The sequence below is a fragment of the Aptenodytes patagonicus genome, chromosome 1 (assembly GCF_965638725.1).
Source record: "Aptenodytes patagonicus chromosome 1, bAptPat1.pri.cur, whole genome shotgun sequence".
In the NCBI taxonomy this organism is placed as follows: Eukaryota; Metazoa; Chordata; class Aves; order Sphenisciformes; family Spheniscidae; genus Aptenodytes; species Aptenodytes patagonicus.
Genome location: NC_134949.1, coordinates 64,857,534 through 64,882,169, shown reverse-complemented (window position 1 = coordinate 64,882,169; position 24,636 = coordinate 64,857,534). Strand labels below are relative to the sequence as shown.

General features: G+C 36.4%; 1 protein-coding gene across 3 annotated transcripts in view; it reads left to right on the top strand.

Annotated features, from left to right (window-relative positions):
- The window catches only part of KDM7A (lysine demethylase 7A), a 71,466-nt gene extending 47,145 nt beyond the window's left edge, over nt 1–24,321 (top strand). The window contains exons 11-20 of one of the 3 annotated variants that reach the window (XM_076340049.1): nt 3,665–3,754; nt 4,637–4,846; nt 6,352–6,476; nt 6,938–7,092; nt 11,891–11,988; nt 14,296–14,441; nt 14,589–14,801; nt 16,982–17,063; nt 18,205–18,481; nt 19,274–24,321. In XM_076340049.1, the coding sequence (XP_076196164.1) occupies nt 3,665–3,754; nt 4,637–4,846; nt 6,352–6,476; nt 6,938–7,092; nt 11,891–11,988; nt 14,296–14,441; nt 14,589–14,801; nt 16,982–17,063; nt 18,205–18,481; nt 19,274–19,368 (1,491 nt within the window). In that variant the 3' untranslated portion in view covers nt 19,369–24,321. Of the gene's footprint in view, nt 1–3,664; nt 3,755–4,636; nt 4,847–6,351; nt 6,477–6,937; nt 7,093–11,890; nt 11,989–14,292; nt 14,442–14,588; nt 14,802–16,977; nt 17,064–18,204; nt 18,482–19,273 lie in introns of all 3 variants that reach the window. The other 2 variants (XM_076340058.1, XM_076340040.1) reach the window with 2 other exon arrangements.
- Nucleotides 24,322–24,636: the final 315 nt, after the last annotated feature.

Genomic DNA, 24,636 nt, shown 5'->3' with positions numbered 1-24,636 from the left:
TGCCTGAGCTACTAAGCCCTCTTGGAACCTGTGCTTCTGGGAAGTGCTGTTCACTGACAGGCAGTTTGGTTCTGACTGAGCTTATTAATTCTAGTTTGTTGCCGGCCATGCTGACCTGAACTGGCTCTTGGAGATCTGTTTAGTCTTCCTGCCTGCAAGTTCTCCTCGTAAGAGAACTTATTATACAACTGCTATGATATTTGCACAATGCTGCATCCAACATAATGAGCTTTGTGGAACTGAACACGAGGTGCAAATGCAGAGGTGGTTACTCTGTGTGGAATCGGCTGGGGTCCAGCCTGTGTAGCGTTACTGATTTCAGGTGAACCTTTGCTGGCCCTCTGTAACATCTGAGTTGGTTCTCTAGTGTTTCTTTGTCTATGCCAATCTGGATCAAAGCTAGCTAGTAAGCAGTGTAGCAGTATTTACAGGATGTTGTGCCTAAGCTGTTAAACCATGTGTGAATCCAAGTTACCTCTGCATCCATGGCATGGATAATAAGCAAGCCGAGTAATCAGACTGCTGATAACTGTGATCAAACATAGCCTGTATAAATCCTTATTTTAATTTGAAATTGGATTGGAATTCCTCTTTTCTGGATTGCTGTAGCATAGTACTGTAGCATTTGTGTACTGTCTAGTAGCTCATTAAGAAGTTTGATTAATACTTCATCTAGAACGTGGTATGCTTCCTGCTTTTCTGTGGAAAAAAAATAATTGCACGTGCTGCATTCTGAATGCTTATTAATGAGACCCACGAGTATTCCCAAAGCATTGGCTGAACAGACACTTCAGTTGTGAGGAAACTGCACAGGATCAGTGATCTAGTCACAATGTTGTCTGCTGTCCACCACCTATCATGTTTTGTACCTTGCATCCTTCTTTTCTAGCTACTGTTTCGTAAGTGAGCTGATCTTTTCTTTGCAGCAGGCCATGTGTGTGATAGGATTGTAGTTGTATGCAGCTGAAGACAGGAGGAGCTTTGTACGTTGCTATATGATCTGCTCATGCTGGGGATTTTAGACAGATTCTGAAAGAGAAATGACAAATGAATACTCCACAAATGAGAAGCCTACTCATGAGGTTTCACATTTGTATCATGGAGTATGTCTTTTCAAGACTTATGTGAATTACCTTAGTGAATTGCTTTCAGAGAATTTCAAACTCATCTTCAGCAGGGCAGCAGTATCTTCATGTCTGCAATATTTAAAAACTGCCAAAAATTACGAGATGCTGAGAATAGAGATTGAGTGCTACTAAAATTATTTTGTTTTTCATATCTTGATTTGAATTCAGTTTGTGCAAGGCTTTTATCAGTATGTGTATCCTCTGATTACTTTGGTGTGGATCGTCAGTCTGCAGGTTAGTTGATACATGCAGTAAAAATGATGACCTATCCAGTCGTCTGAGCTCTGGCTTCCTTCCAGCTTGCATAAGCAACAGGTCTCAGATTCAGTTTTTCAGATGTTTGATTCATGTACCAGTAAGATTATTTTGGGCAACTGTTCTGTGTGTTTAAAAAAAAAAAAAAAAAAAGCTCTTGTAAAAGAAAAAAAGATCAGGGTTTTTTGTAAGGAGGGAGGGATGTGGGGTTTATTATTTTTATTTTATCTTTATTTTTTTGTGTGTGTCTTAAGTATTGATATACTTCATTGTGATGCTAGTTTCCAAATATGGGTGGATTCATTTGCCAGCCAGGACTTTTTTTTTTCTGTATGTCTTGATTTAAGACAAGTTTCTTTTTCCTCTGTATATTTCCGACATTTACAAAACGATTTCTTGAAGCTCTTGAATGAATCATAGTTTTTTTTCATTATTTTCTTTACCTGCAATTTACGTCTGACATACTTAGACCATTTTGTTGCTACTGTTCTCCCTAGTACAAGATAATTCCTCAGTCCCAAAGGCTGCTTGTTCCTTCTCCAAGAGGCAGTATGTAGAGACAACTTAAAAACAAGTTATTAAATAATGATAATAATTTTTCAGACATGGCATCTGTACGTATTCGTATTTCCTGCCCATCCTTTCCTTCTGTCAGACTGTTAGGTTACATACCCATTTAAATTTGTTTGCATATTTAAGTTGCTTGGATGGATATTTTCTCTTACTCTGCCACAGCTTAATTGAGAAAGCTTTGGCTTAAATAGATACCTTTTATAGTGGTAAACAAGTGAGCTTGCCAGTGGAACTTACTTTGCTCAAAGATTTACTATAAATTATACTGGCAAAATAATGTACTTCTGATATAAACTATGTTTGCATTAGGAAGGCTTTTCAGTATTTTTTAAACCAGAGAAGCTTTGAAGTCAGTGTTTTGGAGGATTGCATCAGTCACTTCCTCTTGAAGCCTTCATGGACAGGAAGGGTTTTGGGAGGGTGAAGTCCTTAGGTAGAAAGGACGAGTGGTCCTAAGATGACCAGTAACTTGCTGGAAAAATTATACAGTTCAGTGACAGAGGTGCCGTGTTCCCAAGTGTGAATGCGTAGAGGTGATGTGTTCAAAGAATGAACAATGGTAAATAATAGCAGCCAATTTAATCTTTCCTGTGGAATTAATGGCACTGAAAAGAATGGTTATACCATGGTTACACATCCATGATTGGGTTTTTGGGGTTTTTTTTGGGGGGGGGGGGCGGGGGGGAAGCATTTGTTTTAATGACTGAGAGGAAGCCAGGTTCAATGAAATGCACATACAGCATCAAATTGCTCCTAGCAATAATTTTGCTGCTGAATCTCATTTTTGACATGTGGGTAGCTGAAAGTGTTTGTCGGATATTTTTCCATTTAAATAGTCGATTAAGGGGCTAGCAGAATTCCTGTCAGTCATTCTGCTCTATATGTGAGTGCTGTTTTGTCTGTTTAATTTTAACTAAAAGTGTCTTGGGGCAAATTTAAACTGTACATAACAAAATATTAAACATATTTTTTACTAGATCTAACTGTAGAGTGTTTGGACTTACTCAGATTGGTAATAAATAAATAGAAAACCTGTCTCTGATACTGTTTCAGAGGATTAAAGGGAATATAAACTGTTACGGCATCCTATTTTTTTTTTATAGCAAATGATTTTATTTAATTGCTTTCTCCAACCTAACATTTTAAATAAGCTAAGAAGGTAATCTTTAAAAGTGAAATGTGAGGCAGATGGCTAAAAAAATCTGCATGTTGGTTATTCATTATTGTTCTTGATTTGCTCTTTAGATTAAATTTTTGCCACAGTGAAATTCCCTTAGTCTTTAGCTGTTTTGAAGGTCATTACTCTAATGAGTTTCTGAAGTGTGGCTCTATATTGACCATGCTAAAGGGAAAAAAAGAAGCTGACTACTGTACTGGGCAGGGGGGGGGAAGTGGTTGTCAGTATGGCTTTGTATTACCCCTTCTTAGGATTTGTAGAGATTCTAAGAGAAGCAGTGGGATGGCCAAACTTGAGGCTCCCTTATGTACCCTGCGCATCAGACACTGAGGGATATCTGCTGCCTTCTAAAGCTTGGACTGAAAGCTTCAGTGTGTGTGTGTGTAGCTGTCCTGGCAGTTTGCAGTCATTATTAAAGAAATTAATCTGTTTTTTTCCTTTTAATTTTTTTCCCTGTAGATTTATTTCGTACTACTTCCTCTTTTATCTGAGAAAATGCATTAAGTATCTTTTCTTCCCCCTTTGCGTACAGCTTGTAACAGAACATGCCTTTGAAATTCCAGACAACATTAGGCCTGGGCATCTCATAAAAGAGCTCTCAAAAGTGATTCGTTCTGTAGAGGTAAGAACAGAGGCAATGCTACATAAGCCTGCAGAAGAAAAATATCTTTGAATCAGGGAATTCCATAGTAGTTATGCTTCTGATTGATCGTATTCACCTTTTAATTTATTTAACATTCATTTCATAACAGAAGATCAAGAGGAAAACTGTTGGGAATACTAAGCTATGGGTACTTCAGATAAAGAAAATGTATAGCAAGGGTGTTTTATGTATTTATTTTTTTTTTTAAAGATTTTTAATGGTGAAATTATTTGTAGGTCACTATTTCTAAAATGTTCTCACGTATAACTACTTATAATAATTACTGTGAATATGTTGTTAAAGATTTTAATTTGAATTTCTGTGCATATTCCATTCTCCTACCCTCTTGTTTGTTAGTTCTGGTCCAGTTGTCGTCCCTTTTGCTCTTTTTCTTATGTTTTGTCCCTATTTGTTATATAGTCAGTGGGTTTTTTTCTTTCTTTTTTCCCCTTCTATACCAGTGTTTTGCTCCTTTATTCCTTAATGAATATCGATTCTTGAAAAATTCTGACATTTGCATGTGGAGAGAAAAGTTTTGAGAACTGAAGAGAAATGTGATCTGTTGGGTACAATACATGTCTATGCTATGCTGCCTTCATGAATAAAACCTTATGTTTTGGTGGTAATTTTTGGTGTTAAGCACTGCTATTATGGGGAGAGTTTAAAAGCACCAAATGGGAAAGAGGTGCAGTAGAACTAAGCTTTGTACATCAAATCCATAGGAAATATGTAGTATTTCTCTAAAAGGTCTAACAATTTTATTTATGTAATTTACATTTAATTAGATTAATAAGAAGCAGCACTTAAATATGTGGATTTATTCCTCTGAGACTATTCTGAAATATGTGTTTTTAATTAAAGGAGGAAAACAGCAAACTAGTTAAAACTCAGGGAATTCTTGGTGTGTGTCCAACTTCACGGTCTTCGCATGAAACAACTTCCCCTCACCACTCCAGACGAAGGGTGAGGAAACTGCGAGACCATGCTACCAAAACTCCTTCTAATCTGGACATCCTGGAACTCCACACCAGGGAGGTACTGAAAAGGCTGGAGATGTCGCCATGGGAGGAGGCAAGTATTAAGTTATGTGCAAGAAAAACAAAACCAGAGTAGATTTCTAATCTCTCTTGAAAGGGAAAAGCTTTTAACATGCGTAAAAATACAGAGAGGCTGCTACTCTTTGTCACATAAGACATGGATAGATTTGTTTTGGTTTCTTTCTTTTGAGTTTTCCTGATAGGAATTTCTCTCTTCCTTGATAATTTTTTTGTTGGAGGTTCCTTCAACTTTTTGGTTCAGAAAGTGCCCTTAATCGGCTACCTGCTTCAAGTATAGTTTTTGAGTTAGGACTGCTGTAGCTATCAAGTGCTACTTTGAATCAGTTCTGTGAAGAAAAGGGAGCTTGCAAAGCCTTGACTTGGTGAGGCTCTGAGCCAGACTGCTTCTCTATGTGTTTTTAGATAGCTGTTTCTTATAGTTCAGTTACTGTAATTTGATGAGCCTTGCTTTTCGGTCATGTTCCTATTTCCTGTATGACTGTGCCTCCCTACCAGTAAGCCTAGGGCTGCCTTTGGTCTCCGTTATGGGGCTGTGGACTTTGTGGTTGTATTATAAAGGTATCATGGAGTGAATGAGTGAAATGTTGTCTCTTGAAAAATCCTTTTTTTCATGTTTGATGACCTTATTTCAAAAAACAGCAAGAGAAATGGGAGAAGGAGTGAGAAAATGGAAATAAGTAGCTTTATGAAAGGAAATAAGTAGCTTTCTGAGAATAAGAAATGCTGACAAATTTAATTGGGACAGGATGGACTGTCATAGTGGAGAAATACTGGTTTGGGTCCTTATATTGATCTTCATAAGACATGAACAGGAGACATTCATTTAGCCCCCAAAGACAGGAAGCTGAACTTAAAATTTACCACAAATAGTTAACCTGTGCAGTTCATTGCTACAAACAAATGTTTAGGAGTATTAGTCATTGTCATTTAATGTAGAAATGCATTGTTCACTATCAGTATAGACTTGTAAAAAAAAAAAAAAAACAAAAACCAACTGTTTTACATGTTCCTGGTTTGGCACATAAGTGTATCGCCGATTGCTTCAGAGTATATGTCAAATGTAAATTGCTTTGAGCTGAGGAAGTTCTGCTTTATGGCAGGTTGCTTTCCATTATTAATGTTTTGCCGTCCTATCAATCAGTTCTGGGATACTAATTCCAGGGACCAGATACCCAGTCCAGGAGTTGCCTTATCAGTTCCAAGCCCAGCTTTTGGCTTGCCTGTCTCTATCGGTATTTCTTTGTTTTGAATACAGTGATAATTCTCCAAAGGAAACATAAAAGGAGTGTTACAGTGAAGTTGTAGTTGTTTCAGATTCTTCAGGAGAGTATAGGTGATTCAAGGAAGAAGATGCAGTCTGCTGTTTTTTACATCCAAACGTGTTTTGTCTGAGCTTTCTTCAGTTGGTTATCAGGAAGGTAACCATCCTGGTGCTGAGTTTAAGCTGTTGTGGAGTGCAGAAAAAACAATTGAATTTACAGAAATAAATAATAAGTAACATTGCTTTTACTTCTTTAGGATACCGCAAGTTCGAAACTGAACGGGAAATTTAACAAGCCCTTTCAGCCATCTTCTACAGTACCTGAATGGCGAACAAAAGACAATGACCTTCGCCTTCTACTGTCAAATGGAAGAATAATTAGGTACAAAGTGTTGATTGTGGATCACTTGTTCCTAGTCATTATGGTCCGGAGCATGCTAATTATTAATAACATTCCTTTTCTGTTTGTGGAGCTGTAAATTCCCTTTTACCAGTAAGATTCATGTTAGGAATATAGAAGGAATGTGTTGTCTGTTGTGTCTGCTGTCCCCTAGTGGAGCCACGGTTATGGAGTGAAGAGGAGGAGATTCTTTGCATGTTCCTTTGTTACAGCATTTCATTCAGTTGCTCAGTTGGGTTTGTACTGAAGGGAATGCTTCAAAACTTTGCATCTTTATGGAAATGACAGTTGTACAGGGAGTAAAATGGTAATACATACAGTTCAGAATGAAGAGATGAGCATAAGAGAATGTTACTGTTGTATCTCGAGAGGGTGTTGTAAAAAAGGAAAATGATTGTTTCAGGTTTGTAAGAATAACGTGACTTTTTTTTCTTGTGAGACAGAGATGAGAGACGCCCATTTACAGATCGAAGTCTTTACACAGCAGATAGTGAAGATGAAGATGACAGGACAAGGTCGAAAAAGACTGTTAAGGTAGAAGACCAGCCCTCAGGATTTGAAGGAGAAGGGAATGCAGATGCCCAGAAACCACTGAACAGTAAGCTTGTCTCTAAGGCCTATCTGTTGAACATTTTGATGATCTTGAAGAGGATCTAACTGTTGTGAAGTCTGACTGAAATTTTACCCAAGTATAAAGAGGATAAACTGATAGATCAGAGAGGTAATATTAGAAGTTACAACAAAACATTTGCCAAATATTCTGTCTACTGAAGAAGCTAACAGGATAGAGTTGAAAAGTAAAACTCACCTTTTTATGTTAGTGCCATCTTGAATACTATGTACAGCATTTTTTAGAGTGGAGGTTTAATTGGTGTTCTAGATGAGTATTTGTTCCTTTTGGTCTGTTTCATAATGTAAGAATGCTGATTTTTCCTGACCAAAATATACTTCAGTGAGAAAAGTTCATCACATCATTCACTGTAGAGAATAAAAGACCAGAACATGCAGCTAATTTTAAAACTATCTTATATTTCACTTTTCTGTTCCATTTGGTGATTACATGCTCGATCATACAATTTGTATGTTTTGCTAATGAATAGATTTATTCCATACAAGTGAATCAAACATAATTTAGCATTAATAAAATCTTATTCTTCCAACCTTCACAGTAATCTGCAAGGCCGGGGAAGACTTTAGATTATCTGTAAAACACTTTAACCCCACTTTCCAGTACTTTAAACCATCCTTCACTAGGATTTAATCTTTTTTTGGTCTTTCTGTAGCCTCAAGCCTTCCTGCCAAGCATTCAGCAGTGCTGATCACACAGTGTATTAGTAAAGTATCAATATTGAATGCCTGTTTTCAGTGCCTATTTTTAATAGCACTGTCTGTGTGTAGTGACAGATTGGTCCTTGACATAGCTGTTCAGCACTCTGTTTAATTATAAAAGTCACATCCTTTCACAGTAGAGCTTACAAGGGCTCAGAGGGTATGTATTAGGAAACTGAGGTCAACACTTAAAAGATAACAAGACTCCTCTAGAGACTTACAGTTCCCTTAGTTTCCTGCACAACAATCCATAACAACATTTGAGTCCATTGTCAGCCTGGGTAAAATATTTAATTGTTTTCATTAACAAAGCAATTTGTAATCCCTGTTGATTGTGCTTCCAAATGTCACAGAGAACAGTATTAAAAAATTTGCACGGGAAAGAGGTCCCTCTTGGGTACTCATGAACCAACAAGGCAAATGGTTTGTTGAGTGAAGGCTTAGGTATATGTGGTGTTTTTCCGCTTTCAAAATTAAACTAATTTACATTTGAATCAAAGATTAACTCATACAGAGAAATGGTAGATTTTCTTCAAAATTGTTGCTCTTACTTGATACAGAATGAATATGGCACTGTGTATATAAATGTAAGAAATGTGCTTAGAACCAGAAGTGAATGTTGAGATTGTTCTTCCAGAAATTGAGTACTTGGGACTATTGCTAATATTTTTAATTGAATAGTGAGAGTCTTCAAACTTCCCCATTAAAGATCACCTACATTTGATTATTTTGCCTTAACTCTGGAGGTCTACAGGAGAGGAGAGGGAGGGAGGGAGGGAGGATATTCTTCTGCAGAGAATTCCATAAAAGGAACTACCTGTTTCTGTAACAGCTGCCACCTTCCATTGTTCTTACTGGGCTTTAGGCCAAGAGGCAATGTCCACAGAGAGATGCCTTTAAACAGATCAAGGTCTATATAGTTTTGTGTGTCATGCCAAGATCCTGGTTCTAAATGGTGCCCCAGTGTTATCAGAGAGACAAAGATCAAGTGCTGTGCTTAACAGAGCAAGATACTTTGTGTGGTTGAGGGGAAGGTGATTTAAGATACTTTTTTGAATTCACAGTAGCTTAACCTGATCTTACAGATAACGACTGCTTTCATTCACCTGATTTCTGGAGTATTCCTCTCAGTGTCTGGAAGCATGCAGAGCCATAACTTTATCTGAGGGTAGACTGTTTCATTTTAAAGTAACAATAGTAATTACCAGGGTAATTCACAAAAACAACAAACAAAAAAAAAGCAAACCCCAGCTTGTATATTTAGACTGAATTTTTTTGAAGTTCAGTTACAAATCACATTCATTTATGAAGAGATGAGGGGTCCTAATAATACATAATTCGTTGTTGTGAAGATCAGTAAATGTATCTGAAACCTGTATGTGAAAGAGAAGGGTGAGAAAACTACAGTCATCTTTTGCAGGGGAATGTAGAAAGCAGAGGGGGGGAGCAATTAGGATTTCTTTTTTTTTTCTTTAAGAGGAATATAAAGGAATGCCGCTTCCCTGACTTTTTGAACAATGTAAGGCAGAAGGAAAACTGGGGAGGTATTCTCTGACTGCTTTGCACAGAGCTTGCACAATAAAGAAGTGGTAAAAATGGACAATGGTTTGGCTGCATGTAGGAATATTGGCATAGCCAAACTGGATTAGACCTGAGGCTCATACGTGTGTGTTACGTCATATATGCTAGTACCCAGCCCCAAATGAACCAGGAATGTCTCAATAATGTTAGGTGGCTTTAGCCATTCAGTCTAGATCATACTACCAGATAGTAGGCAGATAACAAATAATTTGTCCCTCTTAGTAGGGTATCATCAGTTAATCTCTATGAGAAAGCAAGAGGGCTTCTAAAGTGTGAGACTCTGTATTTAGCATTGCTTTTATAAATTTTAGTATTATCTGTACATAGTTAATTATGCACATGTCCAGTTTATTTTCTGTCTTGATGAATCATTTGCCTTCATATAGGAAGACTCAGATTTCTTCTTAATAGTTTTGTCATTTTAATAATTAGGATTTTCCAGTTCCTTAAGACAGAAAGAAGAAAAGTTCCTGAGGAGACTTCATGAAGTTTGTTTATTTTTAAATTGTGGTTCATTATTTAAACATTAATTTTTGCCTAAGATCTGAAGCTCCACGTGTGAGCATATTTAGATATCCTTAATTGTTCTTGCCCCTTCCTTTAAATTGTCTCTAAGTTTGGAGCAGTTTTTTTCTTTGAAAAAGGCAGTAGTCCAAAGGAAAATTCATTTGAGCTATATAATGGTATTATTTTCTGTATCATGCACGCTGTTGCTTATCCTGGAATCTTGTTTGCTTTTTTGAAATGAGCTGAAGGCTTGAGTTATCATCAGAAATCCCTTGGGGTTTTTTGAGCTACAGTAATTTAGAATATTCATTTTATTGTCATATGTTGAGCGTTACTTTATTTAGCTTAACTTCATATACAATGTTGTTGCTCATTTACTGTGTTTGGAAGTTCCTCACAGTTGTTTCTAATACTATCTTAAGTTTAATTAGTCTTCTCTAGATTTTGGTCCCAGCTGTTCATTTTATTCACTTTCTGATAATCTGTCTCATTCTTGGCTTTCTTCTGACTCCAAAAATAGTTTCCACTTATACAGTGTTTCAAAATTAATAATATCCCTTGAAATATATTTGACGCCTATTTATGAGCTTTGCCACAGTCTATAATAGGAACAAAATCCTGTTAGAGCTGCAGTGTATATAGGGTTACAGGTACATCTTTTATGCTTGCATAATTAATGAGTTATGAAGAATTGCATTCTGTTTATGTAGTTTCATATAAAACTATGCTGAAAGCAAACCAACACAGATCAGAAATTAGCTCTGGAATGAAGATAAGTGAAGTTTGCTTTCACCATGGTTTTATATGAAACTATAAGTTCTTGAAAACTTGAAAAAGTTATGTTGCTTTCTTTATCCACTGCCTTCTTGACACACATTCATAAATTTTTTTATTCTATTTGGCTTTTTCTCCAAAAAAGTCTTGCTAGTTAAACTGCATATTGTAGTCTTTCACAAATTTGTACTTAATCAAGATTTCTGCCAGCAGCCTTGACACAGGTATACAGCTCACTGACCTTGAGCCTTGGATTCTGAACGCTTACAAATGTGTTTCCTACTCGTGGTCATTTGGAACATATGCTGTCTTTTAAGAGTACATGCTTCCTAGAGCTGCTCAGCTACTTCATGTTTGAGTTCTTTCAGCACTTAAAAAAGTAAACCATGTGGACTAGGTGGCTGATTTGATTGCTTGCTTTGTCATATGCCAGTGTTTCTGATGTCTATTTTGACACCTCATTCTCTGATTAGTACTTTACCTTACTACTAGCAAAAAGCATGTCTAAGGTTGGTATTTCCTCTCCTCCTCTTCAGGTCTTTCTATGAAAACCAATGCAAGTATATTGTGTATCATCACAGTAATATTTTAATCTTCTTTAACAGATCTGCATTTTAACCCTGATTGGCAGCTCTGTAGTAGCACAAAACAGGCAGAATATGCCAGTAAATTGTGATGTAAAAGTAAAATTGCAAGTAACGCAATGATTTTTTTACCTTAAATCACTTAATATTTTCTGACTTCCATGTTTAGTATTTCTGTAGAACTGCTTTTATTTTTAAACAAGGAAATTCCAGGTTCAAAGAGTCTAAGACAAAGTGATACTGAAGATTACGTCTAATTAACTCTTTCTTAGAGGCACTTCTCTGACTCTAGCCTATATACAAAAGCAGAAATTGCCCAAGGTGTTATCTGTGGAGTATGTACTCTATGGGAGAGAAAAAATATATGCTCCTGCTGCACCTGATTTCTCTTCTTCTGGCTTCATCCAGTGAGCTGCTTGAGGAGTCTATTGGTCAACAGTAGGCAACTCAACGGAGTTTTAAACAAATTTGACTTGTGAACCAGATCAGTGCGTGGATGTGCTTTTGTTTACAGACTGTTAAAAACTGTATATATGTTTCTTGTTCTTTACTTCCAAAATAATTGTTAAATATCATATGTAATAAATGTTGGGTCTTATATTTTACTTTTTCTCTCCTCAGTGTTCTTTGAAAGTGTGAAATCAGAACTCAGGAATGGATCCTCAGAGTACTCTGATATTTCTGATTCAGAAGAATCTGAGCCTGATTGCACTACACAGGTATAGCTAGAAAAAGTCACAAAAGTTAACGAAGCAATTAAATATAATTTTGCTTGCTCACTTCAAATTTATCTGGTCAAAGTTTGTGTTAAAAGAACGATAACAAAGCATTTAATTCTTGTTCAAGTTAATATCTCAAACTTACGGTCTGCCTCATTCTTCATTTATTCTAGTGTTGAGAAAAATGACAAGATATGCTATCTTGAGCCAAATTTTATGATCATCTTTGTCATTAAAGTGGGGCTGGCAAAGGGTGAGCCCTGCTCTGGAACGTGCAAAGTCTGAGAAAAGTTAGATCCTAGTTGCTTTGTTCATTTTTTCCATAACAAGTCTAAATTTCATCTTTAGAATTACGAGTATCTACCACACAGTTTCATTTTAGAGCATGGTTAAATGGAAACAATCTTGTGGGCCTTCAGTTTTTTAAATAAGCTGAAGGGGCTAAATCCTATTGAGGTGTTTTAGACTATTTGAAATAAATGGGAATCCTCCATTTGAGGGTCTAGATTGTAGTGATTTCTTTACAGCTAAATGAAATACAAATGCACACACACACACACGTGTACATGTATATATATTTACACGCATGTATTTTAATACAACTTTTAGTATTTATAAATGTGCACATGTATATACAAATATTTTTATTATTTTTTCCCTTGCAAAATTGTGCTCTGACTTACTAATTTCAGTTTTAATTGGATAGCAGTAAAATGCTAGTAGGGTGGAGTGATTACCTCAAACTTTTGTTTTGTGCTTCTGGAAAGCTAACGCTTTGGTCTTTCTTTCAGTCATCAGCCTATTATAAGGGTTTATAAGAAGTCTTCAAATTCTTACTTCTTCCATGGTGGTCAAGATCTATTTTTAGTATTTGTTGTCTTCCATCATTACCTTATCTAGATGTTGGAATAAGTGATAGGAACCTTCATAATGTGGATTCTTCTGGTTTCCTAAACTGCATTGTCAGCCACTTTGGCTCAGCAGGTTTTGTTTTTTAAGACACACAATCAATAGTTATTCAGAAGTGATATATTTCTTCTTCACAGGAGAATGTGGCCAGTTTTGGATGACTTTGTCATTGCGTGAAATGTTTTATATTAATGCCATTTACTCTCTTAGTTCATTTTGGATATATCATTACAAAAGAAAAATTTAAACATGCAGAAAAATTATTCCATTAGTTACTATTAGAAATTAAGAAGCAGAAGAATATAGAAGGAACTATCTCAGTAGCTCCTGTAAATCCTTTTTATGTTTTTGTATTGCACTGAAGATGATCTTAACAAAACAAGATAATAGCTTTATTACTAACATTGAGTCATAGTTATAATTTACTTGCCCATTTGTGTCACTTTCCAAGTGTCAAAGATTAACAAGCTGCTTTTGTGAATGAAGCTATTGTATAAAAACATCCCTTGGTGATACAATGCACTTCACTCATTCCAGTTCCGTTTTTGATGATAGGGATAGTGGTGTCAGTCTTGAAGGATTATGATTCCTCCATGTTCTGATCTTCCACTTTCAACACTTTTACTGAATGTCTCATATATTCCTTGGCTTGAAAAGAATTGTGGTGTTGTCTGTACTTGTTCAAAATAGATTAGTAGGAATTACCAAGATGGAACATACCTCTTGTAGCCCTTGCTTCATGTAAAGGCATATTGAGTCACATATGGTTGGTCCACCTTTGAGAAGCTCCTGCCCATACAAGCTGTAATCTCAGCAGGAGCTGAAAAGCCCTTTCATTCATGAAATGAGGCTGTGCCACTGTAAGAGAGGCAACAGCTGCTGTGCCTTTGTTCCTGCTGTGGTGGGATTTACCTGAGAGCTTCTGTCACTCATAAGAGAGATGCTGCTGCTGAAAGTTCTCTTTTGTGAGAGCAGGAACAGTTACTTGGGGCAGGTTGTGTCCCATTATATGTAATAGGCATCGATTGTGGCTACTGCTTGGAATCATACTTCCATATTTTTTCCTCTACTTTGAGTACAGAAGATAAGTAATCAATGCTCTCTTTAAAGAGAATACAATGATTTGTGTGTGGTTTAATGTGTGTAGTGTTTTCTGTAAGAAAATGGATTTCTGAGATGCTTTCTATATTGTTGGAGCATGTACTCATCAGTGTTACAAAATTTGGATGTATAGTATCTCAGTTGCTATATTCAAATTAACTGCATTCTGAATACTATATATATAAAAAAGTTGGACCTGGAAGCTTTTGAATTTTTTACTTAGCATAAATTAAGGTAGTGTCTCTATTTAGGAGGCATGGTGACCATTCTGCATACTGTTTCCTCTTGTTTTAGCAGAAGGATTCCTCCACAGAGGAGTCAGAAAGCTCAGGTGATGAAGAGAAAGAGGAAGTAACATCAAATTTCAAAGAGGAATCTAAGGTCACGAGAGACCTTTGTCAAAATATCCAGAAGCCATCCAGAAATGAAACTCCCAGTAAAAAGTAAGCACATTGTGGGCATTTGTTTATAAACTGTTAGACCTTTTCGCACGTATTTATGGTTCTGCTTTTATACCAATGTAAAAATCATTCCTTCAGAGAAATCTAGAGTTCTGTTTTGAACTGCTGAATACTCCTTTATTTTTCTAGGGAATGTCCTACCTCGACAAGTACAGAAGAAGAAGCTATTCAGGGCATGCTTTCTATGGCAGGATTGCACTATACTACATGTTTACCACGTCACACTCAAAGCACAGACTGCACAGATAAAAGAACCTCTCTTCAGGAACACAGAAGCTACCCCAGGAGTCGGCATAAAGACAGACAGCCATCTCAGAGCCACAAAACAATAGAATGTGGTAGGTATCTGAACTAATGACACTGCTGCTCTCTGCTCTTGGACGAACTGCTCAGAATAAGCACTTAAAGTTAAATGTTTAGATTTGTAGTCAAGTTTTTAAGTAAAACAGACTGACATTTAAAAAGGTGTGTTTTTGGGGGTTTTTTGCCCCCCCCCCCCCAAAAAAAAAAAGGTAAATGTTACTTCTGTAAACTGGGACAAACTTAGCTTGAGGGGTCGTCAGAACACATAATACTGCCATCTGAAAGTTTTGTGGTATCCTTACAAGAGTGGTAAAGTTATGGCTAGGTTGAAAGTGTAGTCTCCTTATTGAAAGTGTAATCTTCAGAAAAGATTGACAGGACCTTCATGGTTGCAGCTTTCATGGCATGTGTGTTACTTAGATATCCATAGGAATCTGCTTGGTGATTTTTCATATGTCTTTGGAAGGCATATTTGGCTTTAGTTCTGAAATTCTGCGATGAATGCAGTGCATTAAGGGAGATTCTAACCTTGAAGAGGAGAATTCAGAGGTAATTTTTTTGTCAGTGGCATTTTGATGTCTGTGGAAAACAGACATCTGTTAAATGCATTTTGGGAATGACAGACAGCAGATCGTTAACACTAATCCCCTCAAAGGAATCAAAATCACTTCTTGGAACACAGAGTCATTATGTTTGAAAATTCTTTGCTTGAGAAGGAAATGGAAGAGGATTATAGCTTTGCTGATGTGAAACAAATAGAACCCCACCAATAAATAGGGTGCTAATTCAAAGAACTAATAGTATGTTGATTTTTGTTTACATGGATAACAGGAAAGCCTAATGTCAGTCATGGACTGTGTTCTGGTAACCAAAGCTGTATGTCCTTAAAACCCACCAATCAAATAAATAAATAAATAATAAAACTACCACCAACAACAAAAAACCCTAACCAGCAAACCACACAGACACATACAGTGCCTTTCCATCTTTGTAACTTTATGAAAAACATCATATCCAGGTTTTTAAATTGTGGTGGGTTGACTCGGGCCAGCAGCTAAGCACCCACACAGCCACTTGTTCTCTCCCCCTGCCCTGTGGGATGGGGAAGAGAATAGAAGGAGCAAAAGTGAGAAGATTCATGGGTTGACATAAAGACAGTTCAGTAAGTGAGGGAAAGAGGAAAAGAAACAAGTGGTGCAAAGGCAATCACTCACCACCTTCTGCAAGCAGACTGATGCCCAGCCAGTCTCTGAGCAATGACTACCTTGGAAGACTGCCTTTCCCCCCAGCGTCTTCCTCTACCCCAGTTTTTATTGCCAAGCGTGATGTTACATGGTATGGAATAGCCCTTTGACCAATTCAGGTCAGCTGTCCTGGCTATGTCCCCTCCCAATCTCTTGCCTACCCCTAGCCTACTTACTGCAGGGGGCAGAGTGGGAAAAGAGAAAGCTGTGACACTGTGCAAGCACTATTCAGCAACAGCCAAAACTTTGGTGTGTTATCAGCACTGTTTTAGCCACAAATCTAAAATACAGCACCATATGGACTGTTAGGAAAAAATTCTATTCTGGACAGACCCAGTACATTTATCAGACTCCATGGATGAAGAAGATGAAACTGTGCTTCTTAGCTAGCAGGTTTTGCAAAAAACCTTTCGGTCTCTCCAAATTCAAATTGAATTGGTGTTTTGGGATACCCTTAATTTTACAAGTTAACTGTATTGTAACTGTGTTTTCAATGTGGACACTTCTTCTATAGGCCTATCAGCATAGATCTTCCATATGTTGTACCTGAATAGCACATCAGTGCTTAGAAACAATACAATCAATAATACCTGAAAATTAAAGACAATGTCCATCTTCGTATGAACTCCTCATGAACAAAGCCATGGTAGAAAACTGAAACCTGTAGCGTAACAAAGAAAGTAAGCTGTCTTCAACATCAGTACTTTCAAATTTGAACGATTATATTTGTCTGACCTTCTTATTGTGGTATACGGATCTTTAATTAAGATATTTTATACTGTGAGATTGTTTTCCCAATTCAGTGTGTAGAACCGAGCAGCTCTGACAACTTTTATTTTGTACCTAGGAAATATTTTCCATTGTATTTTCCTTTCTTTCCTGTTTTAATTTTAAAGTTATTCAAATGTATAATTAACTTTGTATTCCTAGTTTTTTATTTTAAAATTTAAGCTTGTTGAACTTCTCTTTAGGTAGGTCTGTGAAGGAAGAGGAGAGAGACTTGGGGACTTCAGCATGGGCTAGACACCTGAATGAAGCTTCAAGGATTACCCCTCAGGTAAAGCAATACTTTAAATGTTTTGAACACAAAAATTTTTATAGGAAGAAGAGATCATGAAGTTGTAAGTACAGGAAGCATGGTGGACAGATCTTTCCACACTGCACATCTGATAATAGATACTTCTGATGCTGGTAACTGTTGTATTTTTGTCATGCTTTTTTTGTTGGTGGTGTTTTGATTTTTTTTTTTTTTCCCCCCCCTTTCAAACTCTCTTCTGTCATAGTGGCTAGTATTAAGATGCTCAGGGCAGTATCTTGAAAAATAAAAAGTACTTCATAAAGAAAGCATGAATTTACATTCAGTCTAACTGGGGAAGCACTGTATTGTTTATTCGTTGTTATTCCCAACCAGAGCATCAGAACAAGTGGAACCTGTTGATAGTATTTATAGTAAAGATACTTGCTTAGGAAATTGGTACTGCCAAACTGATACAACCTTTCAACAGCCAGCAGGTAGGAATATTTTTGCTTTCTGATGTCCAGGTGGAATCCAGCAAGGAATATATAAATGAAAGGTTATGTGTCTTACACTCTGAACTTCAGTATTTCTAAACTTGTCTGTATTAGACTCACTAGAACAATTAAATAGAACAATAGAACAATAAAAGTTGCAAAACAACAATGCTATTTAATAGCTGTGTTTTAACTGCATGCTTTTTAGGTTGTTTTTTTCCTAAGAATATCTAACTACATGATACTCCTTACAGTTTGTAATTCCCAATTTAGCATTTGCTCTCTCATCAGCTGAATATTGAAAACAAATTGCCTGTTCATGTAGTCAATAGTTATGGTATGGCTTGCTATAGTGGCCAGTTTAATCAAGAGTAGTTGCATCTGTTTTGATCACTGCAAATTAAAACCAAAAAGCAGAGAAACTGAGTACACTAGTATGTGTAATTCATCTATAACATTGCCCTTAAGTGCATATGGAAAAGCTTGCACAGAGATACTATATTGTATCTTATTTTTAAGAGGTATCTATACTAAAAGAAATGATGGAATCATAAAGTGGTCAGACACCGGTGGAACTGAAATACCTTTTTTCAAAGATACAGTAGTATAATTAGAAAAACTGGAGTGAACTTGTAGCCGGAAGGTATCAACTTCCACTTTTTTCCTTCTCCTCATTTCCACACTAGGATGCAAGTAAAAGTCAAAAATATATCAAGAAAGAGGGTGCATCAGAAGCCAATCATAAGGTTCAGGACAACAGAAGTATAGTCCACAACAACGGCTTGAGTTTTCAGCATGGCAAGTATACACGAGACTCCAATCTAATTCAAGGAGAATGTCGGCTGAGTGATGGCAGTCTTAGCCCTGACAGGCCGTATGGTGAAACATCCTTGTCTGTACCACTTCATCCAACAAAGAGGCCAGCATCAAATCCACCCCCTATCAGCAACCAGGCGACAAAAGGTAATGTTTATCTCTGCTGTCCTCTTGCCAGACGGGGGGAAGATGAGGAAAAGCATCTTGTAAACATCAAAAAGAGCTGTTAGATGCAGAAACTGAAAAAAGGACAGACTTAGACCTTGAGGAAAAATATAAAATGGGCATCCTGTGGACACTCAAATTTTGGCACAGAATGTGTGGAGGTGGAATTAAGAGAGATCTAACTGGGTGCGTGGCCAGATGAAACTCTCATAGTTACTGTTGCACCTCTGCAGGTGTATGTGTTACGCATTTATTACAGGGAACAGAACCACAGCTATACTCTGAAACACTGGCCTGAATCAGATTTGTTTATTGAAGTGAAGGTTTAAAAGCTGTGACACTTCAAAAAATAGTCTGATGATCATCGTATTTAGTTTTTAGTTTCTATTTTATTTTCTATAATTTACTCAAGGGAATAACTTACTTGAGCAAAATTCAGGAAACTCAGTTTAGGTTCTCCCCTACCACACCCACTGCCCTTCCCTAGACTGGAAATGTTTGTAAATAATATAATCGTTTTATTTATGATAATGCTAGCCAGAGTTTAGGGAAAACAATTCCTGTTTTTTTACAATTCTGATTCCCTGTTTGTTTGCTCCCAAACAGACAAATGAAGAACTTGCCCTTTTTTTTTTTTTTTTTTTTTTTTTTTTAAAACTGATTCAGGTGAAAATTTTGCCTGCTTCAGCTTGAAAGCTGGGTTTCATCTTTGTTCTATGATGATAAAAATTTGTTCTGAAATTCCTGATTGAAGTACTTGATTTCATTTTTCAGGCAAACGTCCAAAGAAAGGAATGGCAACTGCTAAACAGCGCCTCGGGAAGATCTTGAAGCTGAACCGGAATGGCCATGCACGCTTCTTTGTTTAATGTAGCTGCTACTTCTACTACTGCTGTCTTTCCTACACAGACCAGTATTGAGGTCAACAGAGCCTGGAGCTGCTGTTATTCCTCTGCTTGAAGCAGACTTGCATGTACCATATAAAACACTGCCTGATGAACAAAAATGAGAAAGAAAAAAAAAAACACAACAAAAAAAAAAAACAACCCAATGCTGCATTTTCACTGTGCCACACCTGCTCAGCAATAACCATATGGGAATGGGGAAATCTTCAGAGAGACATGGACTGTGAGAAATAGTCTCTCATCAGGGCTTGAATATCATTTGTTGCTGGTAGTTTCTGACCTAATTAATGAGGGGAAGATGATGAAGGTGGTTTATCAATAATTTATTTCTGATAGATTTTGTCAACTTTTAAATTCATTTTAAAAACCTATTTATTTGGAAGACTTTTTTTGTGGAGGTTATTAATTTAGATTTAAGAATGTGAAAGTTTTTAATTGTTTTGATAATGTATGTTTGGTGCAGTGGAGAGCCACATTAATTGTGATTAGTCTGGACTCCTAAATTTGATATTCAGGTTATAGTCTTAAATAGGGGTGAGATGCATTATTAATTATTTTTTAAATTAAGGCATATGGAATCTTTTATTTTTTTTCCTGCTTTTTTTGTAAGCTATTGGCTGTGCTTCTCTTGACTTGCAAATTGCATATTCTCTGCCAGCTTGATTATTTTTTGACCTGTCCTCTTTTATACAGATTTATTTATTTGATGGACTAGAAGAGACTCCTAAAGATGGAAGAATCTTCTTATGTCAGTCCAGTAGCTAACTTGTTTTAAACTGCACCCCTTTCCTCCAAATTGGAGTGCATAGTTTTCCTCCTGATGATCTATCAGTGATGATTTTCTTCTGTAAAAAGGCTCCCTGAAATTGTATTTGTACAGGTTATTTAAGAGTTGGTACAAAGGAGGGAAACGTAATATATCTTTTTGGAGAAACAGGGACATCAGTTAAGATAAATGTTTCTTCAGAACAATTACTCTGAAATAACTCATAAGATATACATTGCAGTCTTAAGATTTGGCATATTACTTAATGTAGCATGGAAGAAGCATTAAAATAGTATTGTACTTTAAACGCATTTTACTGAAGAGTCAGGAAGGTAGGAGAATGTGTGTTGCTTTCAAAGCTGGGCGAGACGGCCAATTAAAAGTCTTAACTGGTGCGTATATAAGCATTAAGTAGCTTACTGGTATCAGAATGATCATTTGTGTCAGGCTTTATACGGAGCTGATAGCAAATGCCGATTCTGAATTACTGTAAATAATTTTGATTTAAAATTTGTATTTTTCTGTAATATAAAATTAAATATTTAACTTTTGGGGGATGAGGATGAAGGTGGAAAGGGGAATACTTTTACTTGATTCTGGAAAAAGGGCATTTTGCAGGGTCCAGCCAAAATGAAAACATTAATATGCTAGTGACAACAATATTGTTGGTTGTTTGTGGGTTTTTTTTTTGGTTGCTAAGAGTAAAAATACTCTGGCATAGCTATCCAAGTCATTGAATTGATTTAACTTTCCATACCAGTTTTTCCTTCCTCCATATTCTATACTGGAATTGTTTTCTCTTGTTGTGGTTTAAAAACAAATTCAGTTGGACTTTCCAGAATATTTGTGCAGAGTTACTTTTATGTAGGCTAGATTAGGAATGCCTTTACAAATTTATGGAAATAGTTCTGATGTCAGGTGTTTTTGATTGTTGCAGGGTCAAAACTATTTAGCACTATGTTATCCTGTTTCTAAATTGAGAAACATCAAAACATAACGCAACTGCAAAGAAGTCAGGTAGCTTTCACGGCTTTACTTCCTCTGGAGCTTGAGAATTATAACTTAGGAGTGTTTTTTGCAGCCCTGCTTTTACATTGTATTGACTTGACTTTATAGTTTTGTGTGTGTGCGTATGGGTGAATTTTTTTAACCTTTTTTTGTTTGCTAATTACGGTTTCACAAAAGCATGTTTTCAGTCTTTTTTTTTTTTTTTATTTTTTTTTAATTTAATGCAAGCTATCAACCTTGTTTAGACTATTGGGAACGGAGGTAACAAAGGATTTCTAAAAAGCAGAACATAAGCTAAGAGGTACTCTACAGGTGCTGAAAGTGACTCTTAAGTACTTGCTGTTCTCAGGTGCTATGTTTTCCAGATGGAAATAGTTAAAAGATAATATTTTAACTATCTTCTAATGTTCTCACCAAAGTCAAAGAAATAAACTGTTGTCACTATTAGTTAAAATTATATACCCATATAAATATTCTCTGCTTAAGCTTGAGCAAATGGATTAATGCCTGCCAGGCTTTGGAAACTGTTTTAGCTTTAACATATTGAACCAAACTGTTTACTTCTTGCTGGCTGTATAATTTTTAAAAATAGAAAATTCCAGTTTAGGGCAGCAATCAGATTCAGAGCAGAATGAAGAACGATCTCTCTCTCCTTAAAGGCAGATTTTTGAGAACACTTACCTGAAATAGAAGTATGCCAGAATAGAATCTGGAGTAAGGAATTCTAAAATATGGAGTATGCTTTCTTGTACATGTGACTGGCTTATACAAAGTCTCTTTTCTGACCATCTGCATTATTTATCTGTATCTTACTATTGGAACACAGATGTGGCTGGACCCATATATATTATTTCTTCTTGATTTTATTCTTTCTTTACTGTACTTTCTACCTTTTTTTTCAAAGTGGCTCTCCACTGTCATGAATTTATGTAATAGTCTCTTCACAGGCTGTCAACAGGCAGAGGTTCATTCCCATTTTCTTCAGGTATCCATGCTTCCAGCAGAAGTTAATTCTAATGTTCCACCTCAGAACAAGTAATTTAAAAGAAATCGCCATGATTAGCAGTATTTAAAAAAAAAAAAAAAAAAAAAAAAAAAGAGAAAAAAGAAAAAACAAAGAAAAAAAAAGGGGAAAAAAAAAAAAGTCTCCTGGTAGCTCATGAAGAGGATGTGGTGACCTCACTTGTTTTGTGTACTTGTATGTAGGGATATTTTTATTGTGTTATAGATGAAAACACTACTGCACCAATCTTTCTGTAGATGGACTGAACCTTGTATTGTCGTAGTGGAGAGAAAAAGCCCTATTTTTTTCCTTGCTGTCTCACTTGGGGTGGAAGAGGGAGGGAGTAGGGAACACTGGCTGGACAACAAAGAGAATTAAGCCTGCTATGGTAACTCGTTTTCAAGGATAATCTTTTTGAAAAGTCAGAGAACTTGGATTTGGCATAAAACTTAATTATTTTTTTTTTTTTTTTTAGGCAGAACAATAGGAAATGAAATATTGTAGGGGTTTTCCCATTCTCTAAGTTCTCACGTTCCTGAAATTGAAAAAAGAAAACCAAACATGAAAATGGAAAGACCACCTAGAAACTATATCAAAGACTCTTCCAGCAACTTTCCCTTTTCTTCTCGTACTATACTTGCTAATAAACCATGGCTACAAGGTAGCCTTTGTTGACCTCTGAGGTAGATTACCTATGCAACCTATAATACTCTACATGAATCCATTCTTAAAGACAATTTTGAAAGGGTTAGATGTTGAGAGGTAAAATTGTTGCTTTCTGATCACATGGGGGATTTGGGGGTTTTGGTTTTTTGGTGGTTGAAGTGCTTGTGTTACCTTTAGTAGAGATAGAAGAGAGCACAATGTCATGATCACATTTTAGAAGCTTCAGCTGTCCCTAGGCTTTGCTATATGGCATAAGCTACCTTCCTTCACAAGGCCATGAAGTTGTAAACATTGAAAATTTTTGCAGGGTTTCGGAGTCAGAGCTGATGTGAATCTTGCTACCCCCTTTTTGGTAATTGTGGAGACTAAGCAGAACTGAAGCTAGAATGACCCGGTACTACAAGCCTATAACTAGTGCCCTATTTAAGCTCCACATGCCCACCTATCCCTTCACACCCCCACCATGACCCCCAAATCTAGTGTCTTTCCAGAGTTTCATTCACGTTACACTTATACTTCCAGACCATTAAAAGCTGTTTGTAGCTCTGGGGTTGAGTGAGCCCGGAGCTACTCTTTCACAGAAGAAATACAAATGGAACCAAGGGCCTTACTATTTGTGGTTAAACAAGATTAAAAGCTGCAACATCCATTTTTCCAAAAAAAAAAACCCAAACCCAACCCAACAAAAAACACCCTAGTAACCCTCTTTGTGGGAGCGTATGAGTGATAAATCATGCAGTGGATGGGAAATATAAGTAGCACTGATAAGGAAATGCATGTTCTTCATAGGCTGCATTTCTGTTTGGAAAAAAAGACTTTTTCTACTTTTAATATAAATTAAGCCATAAGAGTTTCATGCTGTGGGAAGGGAATGAAAGGGATCACTTTAAGAGATTATATTGATATGTATTGTCACTTCTGCTGGGAAATGTCTATTGCTGCCAATGCTTTGGTGAATCTTTTTTTAAAAAAAAACATGGAATTTGAAAAAAAGAAAAAAAAAAGGGGGCTAGTTCTTGGCTATATTTACTAGTTTTGTAGTAATGTTTTGCTGGCCCGTTTGTCTTTTCCTCTCCTTTTTCTACTCTCATAGTCTAATTTCTATCTTTCCTTCTAATGTCTCTGAAAATATTAGCTTGTCTGCTCAGTAGGGATCGGTGTATGTGTGTCTTCCTTTTTACAGAAACGCACTACTGTGTTAAGTATTTGGCTGGGAAATGGGATGCTGCAGCTTTAAGAGCATTTTTTTCAATTCATAACAGTATTTCCCATCCTCTTTTGCCTGCAGGCAGGGAAAGTGTATGTACAGTATTTATTTTGTTTTGATTTTACTTTAAATTTGTAAGTTTCTATAAGTAGTTCACATTGATTATTCTAGGGGAGGACAAGTGGCTTTGTTTAAATTTGTATTTGATATTCATAGTTTCCACTTTCTGTACTTTAAAATACTGAAATTAAAAAATTGTATTGCTTATGTTTTGATTTTAGCACTCTAAAGCGTTTAATTTCTTCAGACTTCTCATTTGCTTCAGCATAAATACAGAAAACTACAGAGTATCGTGAGGAGAAAAATACTTTTCTAGGTCCAATCTCTGTGCCCTTTACTTGTCGCATTTTAAAGAAGAAATTTTCTGGAGAAATGTGAGAGGGAATATTCTCATACTGGTTTGTTTTTTTTATTTTTTCAAATTGCAAATCTCATTTCAATCCAAGTATATTATGTGGCAACTAAATGCATTTTGTGAAGATGTGTATATTCTTTTTGAATCCTATTATAAAGGGACGTGGA